Here is a 15,316-nt window from a genome sequence, read left to right on the forward strand (position 1 = left end):
AGACCCCTGAGCCTAATGTCTCATCCAAAGATCAGAATTATGATTTCATTGGCATGTCAGAATTCATTGGACAATATATAGAACTGGCATATTTATAGAAGGTTACAGTTTGTTCAGCAGGAAGGAGAGGAAAAGTCTTACATATTAAGCATACTTATACTTTCTCTGAGGTCCAAAGAGAGATCTGCTGCTTTAAGGTCTTTGGACAATGTTAGAAGGGGTAAAAGACTATTGGGATCGTCTTGGATTAGATCACAGCACGATATCACATTGGGAAATCCACATGGCAAAACTTGTGATGGTTGCAATCAAAATGATCTGTACTGTATAATTTGGTGGTTTGAATTTCACAACCTTTAGCTAAGAAAGGAATATTACAAGGCCTGTCTCATCCAAGTTGGTCAAACAGCCCAACACTTTCGCAGTCAATGAACAGATACAAATATTTGACAAGAGCTATTAATCCTATGCTGATATTGAGTCCATCACTCTTGGGGGTGTTCCTATCCACTGAGTGGAGAGACAGCCTGGACATCTGGTCTGGATACCTAATGTCTAGATGTCTAGGATACATCAGCTGACTCCTCCCAAGTGAGTTCTTGAAATGTATCTGTAGTGGAGCAAAAACGAGAGGTCTTGCCTGGACTCTATTTTAAGGAGTAGGGAGGGATGGGGTAAGGAGTGTGGAAGTGGATTTATGACTGTGGATTTTTAAGAAGACAAAGTGTCAAAGAGCAAAAAGGATGACAGACTTCAGGAAAACAGCCATCAAGACATGCCAACAGGTTAGAAAGAAAAAAGGAGTCCAGGAGAACTGACATTTCTTTAAAGAAGCAATGAGGGCATTGTCAAAAAGCAGTCATTCTTCCAATCTATGCCTCATTGTCAAATGCTGACACGGCACTTCACAAAAGATGACACTCTCCTGTGGGGAGTCTGAAGAAGATGTCTAGCAATATGAGGAAAATTAGTACTTGCTGAAGGACCACAGGCCATTTAAGTCTAGGAAAAAACCCTAGACTGATTTGCAAAATTGTGATAGTACATTAAAGGTAGAGTAGTGCAACATGAAGGAGATTAACCAGTTAGCATGAACATGTCTGATTTTGAATCGGCCAGAATGCCAGAGGTTTAGGTTAGACATTAGAGACTTTTTTCTCTGGCAAGAAGTGTGATGTGGAAATTCAACAGTCCCAATCTATTAACAGACTTTTGTGAGCGGCTTTCATCAGTGCCTGCAATAAATGTAGATAATTGCCTAATGGTGGAGTAGATGATCTCTCAGTCATTTCCTAAAGCACACTCCAGGACTCAGGAAGGCTAATTTTAGCCTGGAGAAGCTAATTCCTCTTGGCTGTCTCCATAGACAGTTGAGAACAGCTCCTTTTAGATGCACATAAAGAACAGGACTCTCCCCACTGGTCTAACAAGAATAGCCCCAATATTTCCCCACTGCTGGAAATCCTGGTCCCCTCCTTCCACTACTGCCACAAATAGCTTTGTGCTCCTTTCATTCCACTTATGATCTTCTCTTCCTGATCTTAAAAAATACCAGACCTCAGCCTATGAATCTGTTTGGGATATAGATTACCATTCCTTCTCACTGTTATCCTTTCTCCTTATTTCTTAGTTTTGAAAAAAAAAATATTTATCAAGAATTTTTGCAAAACATCTCAGACTGACAGGGCTGTGTATGTGGAATTCCCTGGTCTCAATTACAGCCAGGTCCATTTTTCAGGAAGTATAATTGCAGTACCACAAATGTCCTTCATTTCAATTTTTTTTAATCAACGCTAACTGCTTGGCATATACTGGTACTCTCTGCAATATTCCCTCAGGTTTGAAAAGCAGCCACAAGTCAATAATCTTTCTTAAATACTTGCACAAGAAAATAAGTGGCCTGTTTGCCTTCCAAAAGAAACCTCATAGTGCCTTCAAAATTAACTGTAGATTAGTGGGGCACATTGCACAATAGTGAAAACAAAACAGAAACGTAATCCCTGACAGAGGTCAACAACAAAAACAGACCCACAGTCACTCTCAGGTTTCTGCCAGTGATAGGGTTCAGCTTTCACTCTACAGGTTATGTGCATGTCCGGTGACCACAGAACATGCCCTCGAGCCACCCACTTTCCTCAGGGTAGGCCGGCTGCAAAGCATTTTGCGTAGTCCTATCATGTGTAGATGCTTAAGTCTCATGCTTCAGTATGCATAGGACTAACTGACAAGTCACAGATCATTCAGGATGAGACTATAGGCACTGCCTGAATCTCAGATGCATGCGTGCAACCCCCGCATCACTTCTAGGAACAAGGCAAAAAAGCATAGTGGCCACCTTGTCATTTTATGAATTTCTTTTGTTTGTTAGGAAACTCTCAGGCACTTCTTGCTCAAACAATCCCCAGTTCAGAAATCAAGATCATATCTAAAGGCTCATGAGATGAAGCGTAGTACAAGGAATCCCAAGAAACATGCAGGTTTCAAAATTATTAGAAGAGTTAATGCTTAAATCTCAAGTACTGCTCAGACTTTAATATCACGGTCTGCTAACCCCAGTGTTATTCAGCTGCAGATTCTCTCTATAATTTGCTTCTGTCTTATAAAGTACCATACTGGGAGTCCCTGGGTGAGTGACAGCAGATGATGTGCTAAGACAAAGCCACAAGCTCATATCAACACAGGCAGCATAGACAGGCCCAGTACTGAACCCACCCAATTTAACATTACATTCTTACTAGGCTGCTGGAGGATAAGAAGGCCTGTGGATACACTAGTGGGACTGTAATCAGGGAATTATAGAATTATTAAGGCTGGAAAAGACCTCCAAGATCATAGGGTCCAACTTTTGACTGAACACCATCGTGTCAGCTAAACCACAGCACTAAGTGCTGCATTCAGTCGTATCTTGAACACTCCCAGGTATGGTGAATCCACCACTTCCCAGGGCAGCCCATTCCAATGCTTGACAATCCTTACAATGAAGAAATTCTTCCTGAAATCCAAGCTAATAATTTGGAAGGAAGCAAAAAAGATGGTTACACTGCCAAAAAGATCCATAGGTCACAGCTTTTTCCTTGGGAGATACTAAGCAGTATCAAGGCAAGGCAGTCCACTGGGCTGAAGTGTTGCTGGCAGGAGACACTTAAAGGCTTGCAAAGGAACTCAGCTATTCAAGAACTGTGAAGGGAGTAGAGAGAATAAGAAGCTTCAAACTCATTCACAAAAGAACATTAATTCTGAGTTAGATACCACAAAAAGGTAAAACTATATATCTATTCACAGTCAGAAAATCCTACTATGTCATAAGGGAAAAAAAGTCTGAAAGTTGCAGAGAGAGCACCTGCATTGTTGTATGTAAAAACCAGAATGAGGGACACAAGTGATGGTTTGCTTAAAGTTATGAAACAGCGGCCAGAGAGAAGGAATTTGCTAAGAGAGAAAAGAGGAGCAGCACTTGGTGAGGAGAAGGTACAGGCAATGGCCCCTTCCTTAAGTGCCAGAACTAGGATCAAATAAGGAAGAAGTCAAGATGCAAGAGATTAATGAAATGGTCCCTTTAACAACACCCCCAGCTGGAAAAGGGAGATTGTTCTGGAAAAAAAGAGAACAAGCAGTAGATAGGTACAAAATATACTAAGAAAAGTAAACAGATCAGCAAATGTCAACAGACACAGTTTATTTTTCAGCTCATTGACTTGAACTCAAACAAGTTTATGATATATATTAAGATCCTATTATACTCTGCCTATAATATTCTGCTTAAGAAAATCAACAATGTATTAACATAAGCCATGCCAACTGAATACTGAATGCACCGTAGGAATGCTATTGAATAAGAAAGAATAAGAAATATTGAATGCCTAGAGATAATTATCTTGGTGATGCCTCCATTATTCACATCATGACCAGAGCTCAACATTCCAATAGAGTAGCCCTGTGTAGCTTCCAGCAAACTTCTGTTTCTTTGCTATTCCAAATCATGAAGTTTTGTCCCAGTGTTTTTAAAAGGTTTTTCCATGAAGGACAGATGATACATCTTGCTGAGGTATAAAATCAGTCATTGACTCTTCAGTAAAAAATTAATCATATTTATGATTTTAAAACAAAATGGCTTTGAAGCATTTTCAGGTGCTGGTCTACAGTTTTCCACACATAAATTTTAGACACAAATAGCAGCAGATTCAAACACTGTACTGGCATTTCCAGTAATCCATAGTCATCAAACCACCAGCTCTACAGCACCAGCAATACCACCTGTAATTTAAGATGTGGACGTAAATAGTCCAGGATGTAAAAATAGACCATCTGTTTCTGCATGCGAATGCTACAGAGTAAACTGTTGCTGTCCCTTTTCTGAGGTGATTTGGACTTATAATGAACAAATTTCTCGTGAATTCTCAGCAAATATGCAGACAACTGACTGTTAGCCAAAGATCCAGCACAAAGGTAGGCTGAAACACAGGAAGAGAAGTGTAATAGTAGCAATATATAATTTATTCCAATATCCCAGTTACACTTGTATCTGCTTTCATCTCCACCCAGATATTTTCCTGCACCTTATAAAGAAATGTCAAGCACATTCCTAATCGGGTGTTGAGTGTAATCCGACATTTGGAAAAGTTTGGTAACTAGAAAGTGAGGTCACATACACCCCTGAGAGAATTAGGATACTTCAAAGGATGAAGTTACCAAGCAAGCAGAAATTATTTTTGCAACTTGCACCACAATACTAAGATCACATTTTTCTCCATTATTACTGGATGGAAAATTATCCTTATTCAAATACTAATCTTCAAAGACAAGCAGGCAGAGGTCTTCAGCAGATAGTGGGGCTTTTTCCCCAGAAAAACAAACAATATTTTTTTTTAAATACTGGTTAAATTTCTAAAAAAGGAGGAGGACAGTTTCTCTATGCAATACCCATGAGAGCCATAGAGGGGGAGACTGGTCGTTTACGACGGTAGAGTAGCCCAGCTTCTTCCAGTGGGAACACAAAAATCCCAGTAGATCCAAAGCCTTCCCACAGACCCCCCCTGCCCACAGCTGTGCCAGATCAGCAATAACGCTGTGGTTCTCAACTCTAACTCACCACCAGGTTCCCACTGTCCTTTCCCTGTATGCAGACTCCTGCCCTCCTCCCTTAGACCCCTGTCATGAGGACTTCTCAGACATAAGTTTTCAGTCTGGCCAGCACCTTTCACATGCACCGTGTGCTTTTCCTCAGTAGCGCCTCACAGCACCATGGCCCTTCCTCGGGCCCTTTCCCATCAAAAGCCAGCTCCACGCAGACTCCCTCAGCCTTTCTTACCCTTCCTGTCTTCCAGCCCTTTGTGAAAGATCCCTATCCCACTTGATGAGAGTAAATCATTCAGTCATCACCATTTCTAGCCTATCTTTCACGAGAGATCAGATTGCCTCCCCCTGCTGTTCCACAGTTTCATTGCCATTCCTGTCTTCCCTGCTCACAATTTCTTTTGTACAGCAGGCAGCTTCAAACCTCATTTTTGCCATCTGGAAGACAAGACAGCATACTTTGAAGAGTTTCCCTCCACCATATTTAATTCAAATCCTTTAGCCTTCTGGGGATGAGTTGGTTTTGTCAGTAATTTGAGTAATAAGAGCACAAACATAATTGTTAACTGAGCCAAACTGTTTCTGAGCTTTCCTCAGTAAAATTCCTGTCCTAAATCACAGCTCCCTGTGTTTTAGGAAGTGATTTCCCTCCTAACTCCATCTGGTTTAGAACAAGAATAAAGTCAGGCAAGAGATTTGCAAGAACCAGAGGGTTTAAAATTTGCTAACAAGAGGGTTTGGGAAGATAAGCAGTGCCAGCTTGCTGTAGAAATCTTAATAAATTGGAACAGTCCAATCAATAATAGCATTTATAATTTTTCTTTCAGATCTATCCCTTTAGTAGATGAAAAATTCTTTTTAGGGAAGATATTCCCAGCTTCTGGTTTGGAATTGGACCCCTTGGTTAATATTTTTCTTTAAATTCCATGGCCTGTTTGCCTTCATTCCTGAAGACTTTTTTTTTTTATTATTTTCAATGCACATGGAAGTTCTTATTAAGCATTCATCCAAACACACTCAGTAGATCTTGCGTGCTGCCTTCTAGCAGAATGCTTTTAATTGAAAGGAAAACCCTACCTCCTGCTAGGTTTGGGTGGGCTGCAATTAGTTCCATACTAGTTAGTTTTTCCAGAAAGTCATATAACTCTTCTACACAGGCATTCCCACTCTGGTCCAGCTGCAAGCAATATGCTGAGTCAGCAAAAACAAGGAGGCAAAAGGAATTTTTCATTGAATTAAGAATCCAATCTGTCCTCAATCTTATAAAATATGTGTTGGATTCCATCTGCCCTGGAAGTTCCCCACTCTGATCACGCCAGCTACTGGCACTCGCACAGGACCCACGTGCCTGCAGTGATACTGCGAACTGCCCCACTGCAAGGACGCTCTGGACTCCATCAGCCAGGGGCAACATCTTGCAAGCTAACAATGTGAGCCTGTCCAGGGAGCAAAATACAAATGCCCCCTTAAGCTTGAACCACACTTCTTCGGTGAAAAAAAAAATTTAAAAAATGTGTCTTCTGTTCCTTACTTGCAAGGAAAACGAAATCCACTGCCCTACTTGTAAGATGCAGCGACTGAAACCAAGAGCAAAGTGCGCAGAACATGTGAGTTTTGGCAAATTCAGATGCAGAAAAACTAAAAGTTGGAGGAAATCATTTTCTGGGTGCCTCTGGTTTATTCGAAGCCAACAAAGCATGAAATGGTCTTAACAGTTTGTTGTGTTTTGATGTAACATGATGATCTAGAATTTCTCGACAAGTAGCGTAGGAGCTTGAGTTTCAGTTTGTTGATTGGTGGTTTTCTGGATTCGTCCAAGAAATGTATTCAAACAGTATGTGCAGCAGAAACCATTTTTAGTCATGAATGTTCAATGGCAAACATCTGAAAGGGGACATCCAATAATAAAAACAACAGTTAAGTAAACCAAGCTTTATCATTTCCAAAGACAGTTGTTGAAACTGGGAGATGTTTAAACTTTCATGTGTGCCTAGGTATTATTCTATGTTCTAACAGAAATCCATGAGTCACAGGCCTTTACTAAATCTAAGAACTACTTATTTTAAGACCTATGGATTTTGAATGGTTTCACATCCATGATTCAGATCAGCACAGTCAGTCTTCTAACACAGTGACTACTGCATAAAAGTTCAAAATAGTGAGCCTATATTTAGGTTATTCTTTAACAAGCTTCTCTTGGTAGTAATAAAAGACACCAGGTAAATTCTGCTTTATTAAGTATAAGCTAAAGGAAAATATCTCTTATATATATATATATATATATATATGGGAACTGTTTTATGGGAAAAAAACTCTGTTTGAACTTTTTCCTTTGAAGTTAGAGGTTTTCATCATGGAAAATTTTTGAGAATTTTAAAGGAGTGTTTTAGTTTCACTTTGACTTAAAATATCAGGTTTTTTTTTTTTTTTCCAAAAACCTACAACAGTATAAATTGAAATGATTAAAAAATATTTTTTTCTGAATCATTGATTTAGCACGAAAAGCACTTTCGGATGTATTTGCTGCAGGGAAATGAATATTTCCAGGGGAAACAAAGGAACATTATAAAAAGCAACATTAACAAAATAGTATTTTTGGTAAGAAAATCTTCTGCACTAAATACTGCAGCCAACAGTAATTACAATTTGTCCAAAACCCTAAGAGAGCTACAGTGGATTCTTGGAACCTTTTAAATAGCCCACCTCATGCTGTAATAATGTTGCACAGTGAGAGTGTGAAAAGATTATAGTGAAAGGTTTGTATCCCAACAGCACCTGAATATAAACATGTTTGTTTAACTGACAACAGCTTCTTCCACACACAATTTTAAATTTGCAGAACACTATAAATAGATAACACTTTCACTGAAAGCATTAAATTAGCCAACTGGGTAGACTTTGTAATGTGGAGTAATGTGGAGTGATAATGAACACCATGTGTGTGTGATAATGGGGGTTGTAGAAAATAGATCTGGCCAGCTGAGTGAAAAGGAAATGCTAAAGAAGAAAAAATCTGAAGTCCAAGCCAAAACAAGTGACCTAGAGGAGCAAGTAAAGGTTTGTATTTGGGGCAGGCTAGAGGCCTGAGAGAGATCAGCAATTCAGCAGGGTATTTTTAAGCATATGCTCAAGGCCCTCCTTATTCAGCAGGAAACTTAAGCATATGCTCAGAGGTTAAGCATCAGCTAAAGTCTCATTGATGTCAATGGGTCTTAAACACATGCCTAGAGATACATATGTGCTGAAGTGCTTTTACAAATAAGAATGGACTGGGGATCAGGGCCTCAGTCCCCTGGTATTCCATAGCAGGCTAACCCTGCAACCTCCTGGCTTTCCAAATTCTTCTGAGTAGATCTCATTTATTATACACACAGGACCAGACTTAAGTGTTAAGAACTTGCATTACTGTACATAACTGCCATTAGCCCCTTGGTACCAAAATAAATAGGAAAGTGCAGATACATTTAAAAAACACCAGTAACTTCTACTGCAATGTGTCCAAGGAATTCCCTTAATGATAACAATGAAAGCATAAAAAAAGCAGAAATGCGACTTTTGAGCAGGTCATTTAGCCTTTCCATCACTGATGTAAAAAAACTTCCACAAGAACGAAGTTAAAGGTAAAACTGAATCTTAACTGAAACCTGACTTCAAGTAACTTATTTTGAAAGACCGCATGGTGCTCTTAGTTTTTGTGCAGCCAATGGATCTGGACTTCCTTATGACCTTCCGTGCCTGAGTAGTCCACTTATCAACCACAGAGCTGGCTGGGCATCACTGTAACAACAGAAAAGTTGTTTTTTGGCAAAGTTTTCTTTGCCAGTTCATCTTCATGTAGGCAAAATGCAAAGAACTATTCTGCTGTGATATAAATTTAGATATCCACAACAACTATTCTCTGAATCTGAGATGGCAGGTTAACATTATGAAAAAAATCTTCAAAATTTTTAGGTAAGTTAGGCCAGATTCAAGTACGGCTTCTCCTTCTTCCTCCTTCTTTAAAACTGCATGAAAATACACCATAAAGTGGCAAGAAGAATTATATGGTCAGATTACTAATCATATTAAATTTTTTTTCTGTAAACTTAGCACAGAATTTGAAATTATCAGTAAAAATCCTTCTTGTGCATTTCAGTGAACCTGAACAACCACTTGGTCTCTGCATTTTGTAATTCTCCAAGGATAAATATGCAGCAGAGGAAATGGTCATAAAGACGAGTTGCAGGGCCATCTGAGAACTACTTTAGACGGACTCTGTAAATGATGGCCCATTTTAAAACACCCTTAACGTGGCAGGAGCAAACTCAGGTGCATCTGAGCAGCAGGACACTGCCAAATTACTGCTGTGTGTGTAACCACTGCGTTGCACTCCTCCACTGTTGCCACAGCGGTGATTGTAGCAAAAAGATGACTTCAACAAACAAACAAAGCTTTATTAAAATTCATTAAAGTAGGCAGAAAATGTACTATTTACATGTGTGTTTCCCTTCTGTCACATGACTCATGTCTTAAACTGGGGAGCATTACTGTTTGGCATTTCCTGCAAATGCACTGAGGAAACGCTACAGCAATATAGTACTCCTTCCATAGATGTTAACATTTAAAGACTCACAGAAGTGGCTAATGTTCAGTTTCTGGTTAACATTTGCTCACTTTCTTGCTTTGTTTTTTCAGATGAAGACAACCTGGTGAAAGCATTCCCACATTCCTCTTTGCACTTCTGCTATGACAAAACTTAGCTGATGTAGGCAAATTCAAGCTCTAAAAGCATATATCTTCGACCGACTTTGTTTCAAGTTTCTGCCTCTTCATTAACCATGGAAAAGCACCTCTTCCTTCTTGCCCAAGCAAGCTGCTGGTTATCATTCCCATCCCTCCGGTCGGTCGAGTAACACATGATGCTGGCCTAGTATAAATACGAAACAGGTTCCTTTGGAATCTGAAATACTGTTTGTACATCCTACCACTGACCACAGCGGAACAATGGTGTGCCAATTATACAGAAAAAAATAACTCTATTTGCTTGCTCTTTCTGTACCTCTGTCTGAAATATACCTAGCTCCAAAGCTATTATTTATAGTTATGAGGTGACAACTGAGAGCTAGCAGTCTGCTGAGTGAAAAAATGCTTGCGTTTATCCTTTTTAGAGATATCCTATATATACGTGCACATACATGCGCAGCAGCTATTTATACTGGATAGGGAGAAGTACCTAATCAATTACAGTGTTTATTCAGTGGCATGAAAAGTTCTCTGTTTTGTGTGAATTAAGTGACAAAACTCAATTTTTAAAGATTATTCAATACGAAAATAATTTTATTCAAAGCCTACAGCTGCTCTAACATTGTTTAAAACATAGAGAAGCAGTGTTGTAGGTTTTCTGTGAACACTTAAAGAAAACTTCCATTCTAACTTCCATAGTCACAATTTGATGCTATGGTCTTTTTTTTGGCAACTTGAAACTATCAAGAAGGGTTTGCCTTCATCATCTCCAGAGTTTGCCTTCAAGCAGTTGCAGACTGCCCATAACTGCCTCCTCATCAGGCTCTACAAGCACAGCACCCTTCACCTTTTTGTAAAAACCTCATCCCCTGTGGTTCTGGCCACCCTGGTAGCCCTCCACTACTGCCTCTCCAGCATCTCAACACTGCCAACGTTTCAACCAAGGTCACACATCACTTCTGTAGTGCTGAAAAATAGGATGAGCTCAGCTTTATCAGGGTTGCTTGGAAGATTGTCACTGAACAACCCTTTACTCTCCTTGGGCTCAATGGATCAGCTTTGTCAGGCCCAGGTGAGGCAGTTTAAGACACCAGTGTTACAGGATGTGCCTTTCCCCAGTTCCAGAGGTGACCACCCCTTGCACAGAGAAGGCACAGAAACCACCAACTGCTCTCCTCTCTTACCTCTGCTCTGGGGACAGCACAGGGTGACAGATCATGGAGTCTATAATGACTGACATCACCACACCTATATCCTTTGAAGGGCATTTTCAGGTGGACTTTACCTCTGAATTTCAAACAATCTTATTATTCTGGGTCATTTTTTTCCATGAATGGATCATTTCAAGGAAATATAAAAAAACAACCCTATGATCAGATGCAGTCTAAGTCCTATGACTGCTACCCTTGATTTAAGAGGAGAAGAAATCCGCTGCACAACAGTTTCCAGCAGGCAAGCATTTAATAAATCTTGTGAAAGTGTGAGGAAAATATGAGGGGAAAAAAACAGACACTGATAAGAGAAATACTTTCAAAATAGACAGCAACAACAGACAGTTTAAAGTAGTTTTCTAGCCAAATAATTACAATAGTTCTCTGTCATAATTTCCCTTGGATGAAAAAAGTTGAAAACAAATAGGTAGTAATCTGCAAGTCTGAACCACAGAAAACTTGTTGCACTGTCCTTCTAAGGGAAAGTTAGAACTTGTGTCAAAATAGGACTGTTCATCACACAAAACTTAATGGTCTACCTCAGTTCTTGGCCCCTGACCACATGCGTCATGTTGGGTACTAACCCTCTCATGAGCAGTGTGACTGACTTTGGCCTCTTCTTCAACAGCTCAGCTGTGTACTTCCCTCCTTAAAATGGGAGAGACAACTACTTAACAGAAGAACCGCATTCTAATAGCTGCGAATCCACCCAAATCCAAGTTCTTAGCATGTTGGGACACTTTATCTGTGTTTCCTATTGAGCAAAATCAACTCTGCTTCCTTATTCCTTTAGGTATCTCCCTGTTCAGTGCCTTGTTTACACTCTCCAGACTGCTCTCCAGAAGCCATCAAAGCTGCCTGGCTCTCTCCACATGCTAGGCAGAGGGGCTGAGGTGGGATTTAGGTTATCTGACCACGGCTTGAAGTGGAGTCCAAGTATCCTGCCAGCAGGCAACAATTTCTTGGCTCTGCTCACCTTAACCATCACATATTCTTGATTCAGCTCAAATTTCACGCAGTCCAGGGGCTATCCATGCCTATGAGCTTCCAGTAAACCTTTGGGAACGCAGTATATACACACACACACACTCCTCGGGCAGTTCCCTGTGAGTGTGCCAGGCCATCAAAAGTGTTTCTTGTTCCCAGCTTGGAAACATTTGACCTGCTGAAGAGAAATCAACGTCTGGCACGTACTCCCAACCCACACTTTGTTTTCATATTCTTTGCTATCAGTAAAGACATTTTAATAAGCCACAAAAAAGTTCTCGATGAATTTGCTTAGTTAAAAGCATTTCTGAATTTACACTGTAAACAGAGCGATGACTCAATGGCAATGCTTCCTAAAACCCCAAGTACTCAACAGTAAATTATATACAGGAAAAAAGACAGTTTTAGTCATAAAAAAAAAAAACTCTACTCTTGTAACTGGTATTTACGTCATCTATATAAGACAGGGTAATAAGTAATCAGGCTCTTTTGTTTTACTTGCCCATTACCTTAACATGCACATTGATTCTAGAGAAGTAAAGTCTAATTTAATAAGGCTATTATGAGGAAGGAGACAACTTTCCCTTTTGCACACAATTAAAAACTACCTCTGAAGATGTCTACACACACTTGATTTCCAGCCATCAGCAGACACAGAACAGCAGTGGCAAAAGCCAGAAGATTCACTCTGGAACTCTTCTGGAGACACACTGCTTTGGGATGGGATTGGGGATTTTGGGTCAAGCTATATGTCAGCCCAGTTTGTACCATCACAGCAGCATGGAGAAATTTCAACACTGCTTAAACCACATGGACACTGAGGTTCAAACAACAGAGTAGTGGAGCTAAACCAAATGGTACAACAGATCTCTGAACACACAGTTCAAAACTGTCTCCCTCCAAAAAAGATGCAACAGGATCTACCCATTTAAATGGAACTCTTGTGCTGAGTTCAAGCATCAGCATCAGTGTCTGGTAAAACACAGAGAAGAGCACTGGGATGAGTACAGAGCCCAGATCAGAGATCAAACTAGAAACCCACTCCTGAGGTCTTGGATCATACATGTAAGCAATGCTTGCTGTTCCATACACTTGGATAAATTCCTATTTCCTGAATATCCCTCTATGCAGTCTTGACACTGGTACGAGGAGACTGCATAACCAATTCCATGAAGTTGCCTCTTCTCAAGGAGTAAATATGCTAATACACTGTGGGGCTGAGGCTGGGGGAAAAAAAAAAAAAAAAAGTTCAACGGGTTCTCCCCACTTTTTATGCCTGTCTTATAGTTAGGATTTGCCATCAAGTATCCCTCTCAAAGGGAAAAAGAAACAAATTTGGGGAGTTGGTTTGTTGGCTTTGTAAACATTCTGTTATAAACTCATAAACTGCATTGTTTTAAAGTTTTTGCTTGCTCAAGAAAAAAAGTGCTCCCTTTCAGAGAGAGGATAAAAGTGCCTAAAAAAAAAAAAGAAAAAAAAAAAGGAAAAAAAAAGAAATAAAGAAATGCATACTTTAGGAATGTTTCTCACAGGAAAAAGAAAAGCCGCTCATACAAAAGGACATATAAGGCAAAATTCACACAGATATAAACAACTAGAAAGTAAATATTAAAGCTCACCAAACTTTTCTGCCAATCACACACCTAACCTATCTGACTGCCTCTCCTCTCACATAGAGCCAAGTAACCTGCTCCTAGATAAATGTCAGACACGGCACCCTGACCTGGACTAACACTCTTACATGGACACTAAGGACATTGCTAAAGAAACACAGAACCTATTGTTAATCATTTCTTCTAGCAAACTTCCCTCACAGCCTGAGCTAGGTACTATACTAAATTGTGAAGAAATCATTAGAACTGCTATGCTGCAAGTGACTTTTAAATCAAGTGCATCAGTTATACGGTATTTAGCACTGTGCTGTGAAGGGTGGTAAATGGAGGTGTCATAAATATCTGACTTTATCATCTGTTGACTCATAATCCAGATGCCAGTGGGATATAAATCATGTAAAGCATGTTTCCAGATTAGGAAAGTCCGGCTGTTCACTATTGTTCTAGCAAACCACATTATTTCTTTGTAGGATCAGGAGTGCCCTCTGATGGATAGCAGCTATTACTGGGAAGAGCTGACTGAAAAGTGGCACATCCTAAATCATCTATGCAATACAAGATGTTCTCGCTTCCTGCACTATACATTTACAGTCTTCTGTCTGCTTAAATATTACAACAAAACTTGGCTTGTTGGAAATATCCTTTTGCCTATTTCGCTTTCCATTTCCCTCATTAATATTGTTATTTAAGGGTGTACACATACACACATTAGGGGTGAAATCAGAGCACTGCATATGCATACATCTAGTTTTAAAATAAATAAATTGAAAGAAATTTAAGACACAAACCATGACATTTCTTTAACAGGCTCTGAGAAAGGCCTTGAAAGACTCTGAACAAATTCAGACACCTGGAAATTCAGATATTCAGCTGAATATAAATATTCATATATTATATATATTTTATATATATATATAACTTGGAAAAACAGACAAACCTTCCTAGGTGCTTATGTACACATACAAGCTCAAGAACTCGTATGTATTTTTCTTACTCTGTAAGATAACTTGATAAAACATGTTAACTCTCTCTGCAAACTTTGCCCTCGCTTGCATCCTTAGAATATCAAAAAAGAACTAGGAGAAAAGAGGAAATAATTTTTTTCTCCCTCACCTGTTACTTAACCTGCCTGTCAGGTATTGAGCATCTTAGGGCTGCATGTAATTTTAAATTTTATCACCTATAATTTCAACTGCCCTCTCAAAACTGAGTAGGTAGCTGGAAGAAGACTTGGAGCTTTCTGTGAAGACAACCACTACGCCCACTACGTGGTAACATCTCTCCCTTCGACTGGAGTAGCAGAACTGGAGCTAACACCTTTGGTGAGACAAAATCCCCCCCAAATGGTATCAAATGCACACTTTCTCCACCATACACCGGGGAAAAAAAGAGGAAATTTGCAATATCCAAGCACTTACAATACTCATAAACTGCACCTTAGGGTTAACACTAATTAATAGTAATACTGACTGCCTGAAGACCCTTAAAAAAGTCAGGCAAAATACTAAGAATGGTATATTATTTAATAAGTTACAAACACAAACCTCCACCAGCTTCAGTGCAAACCGATCTCTTTAGACCTGCAAAGGAAGATGGATGGCAGCGAGGGATGTAGTTAGGGAGCAGGGAGCTGTGTGTGCTCTCCCCACTTCTCCACTGCCACCACTGATGTACAAGGGCAGCATCCATTTTGTCCTAGGTTTGTTACAC

At 39.7% G+C, this 15,316-nt stretch overlaps 1 protein-coding gene across 1 annotated transcript in view; it reads left to right on the plus strand.

The window, feature by feature from the left end:
- The window catches only part of LOC114065510 (hormonally up-regulated neu tumor-associated kinase-like), a 122,646-nt gene extending 112,834 nt beyond the window's left edge, over nt 1-9,812 (plus strand). The window contains exon 11 of the mRNA XM_027899488.1: nt 9,748-9,812. Within this exon, the coding sequence (XP_027755289.1) occupies nt 9,748-9,812 (65 nt within the window). The remainder of the gene's footprint in view (nt 1-9,747) is intronic.
- The last annotated feature ends 5,504 nt before the right edge of the window (nt 9,813-15,316 follow it).

This window comes from Empidonax traillii, unplaced genomic scaffold (genome assembly GCF_003031625.1).
Source record: "Empidonax traillii isolate 1590-97213 ecotype Southwest subspecies unplaced genomic scaffold, ASM303162v1 scaffold671:size839176, whole genome shotgun sequence".
In the NCBI taxonomy this organism is placed as follows: Eukaryota; Metazoa; Chordata; class Aves; order Passeriformes; family Tyrannidae; genus Empidonax; species Empidonax traillii.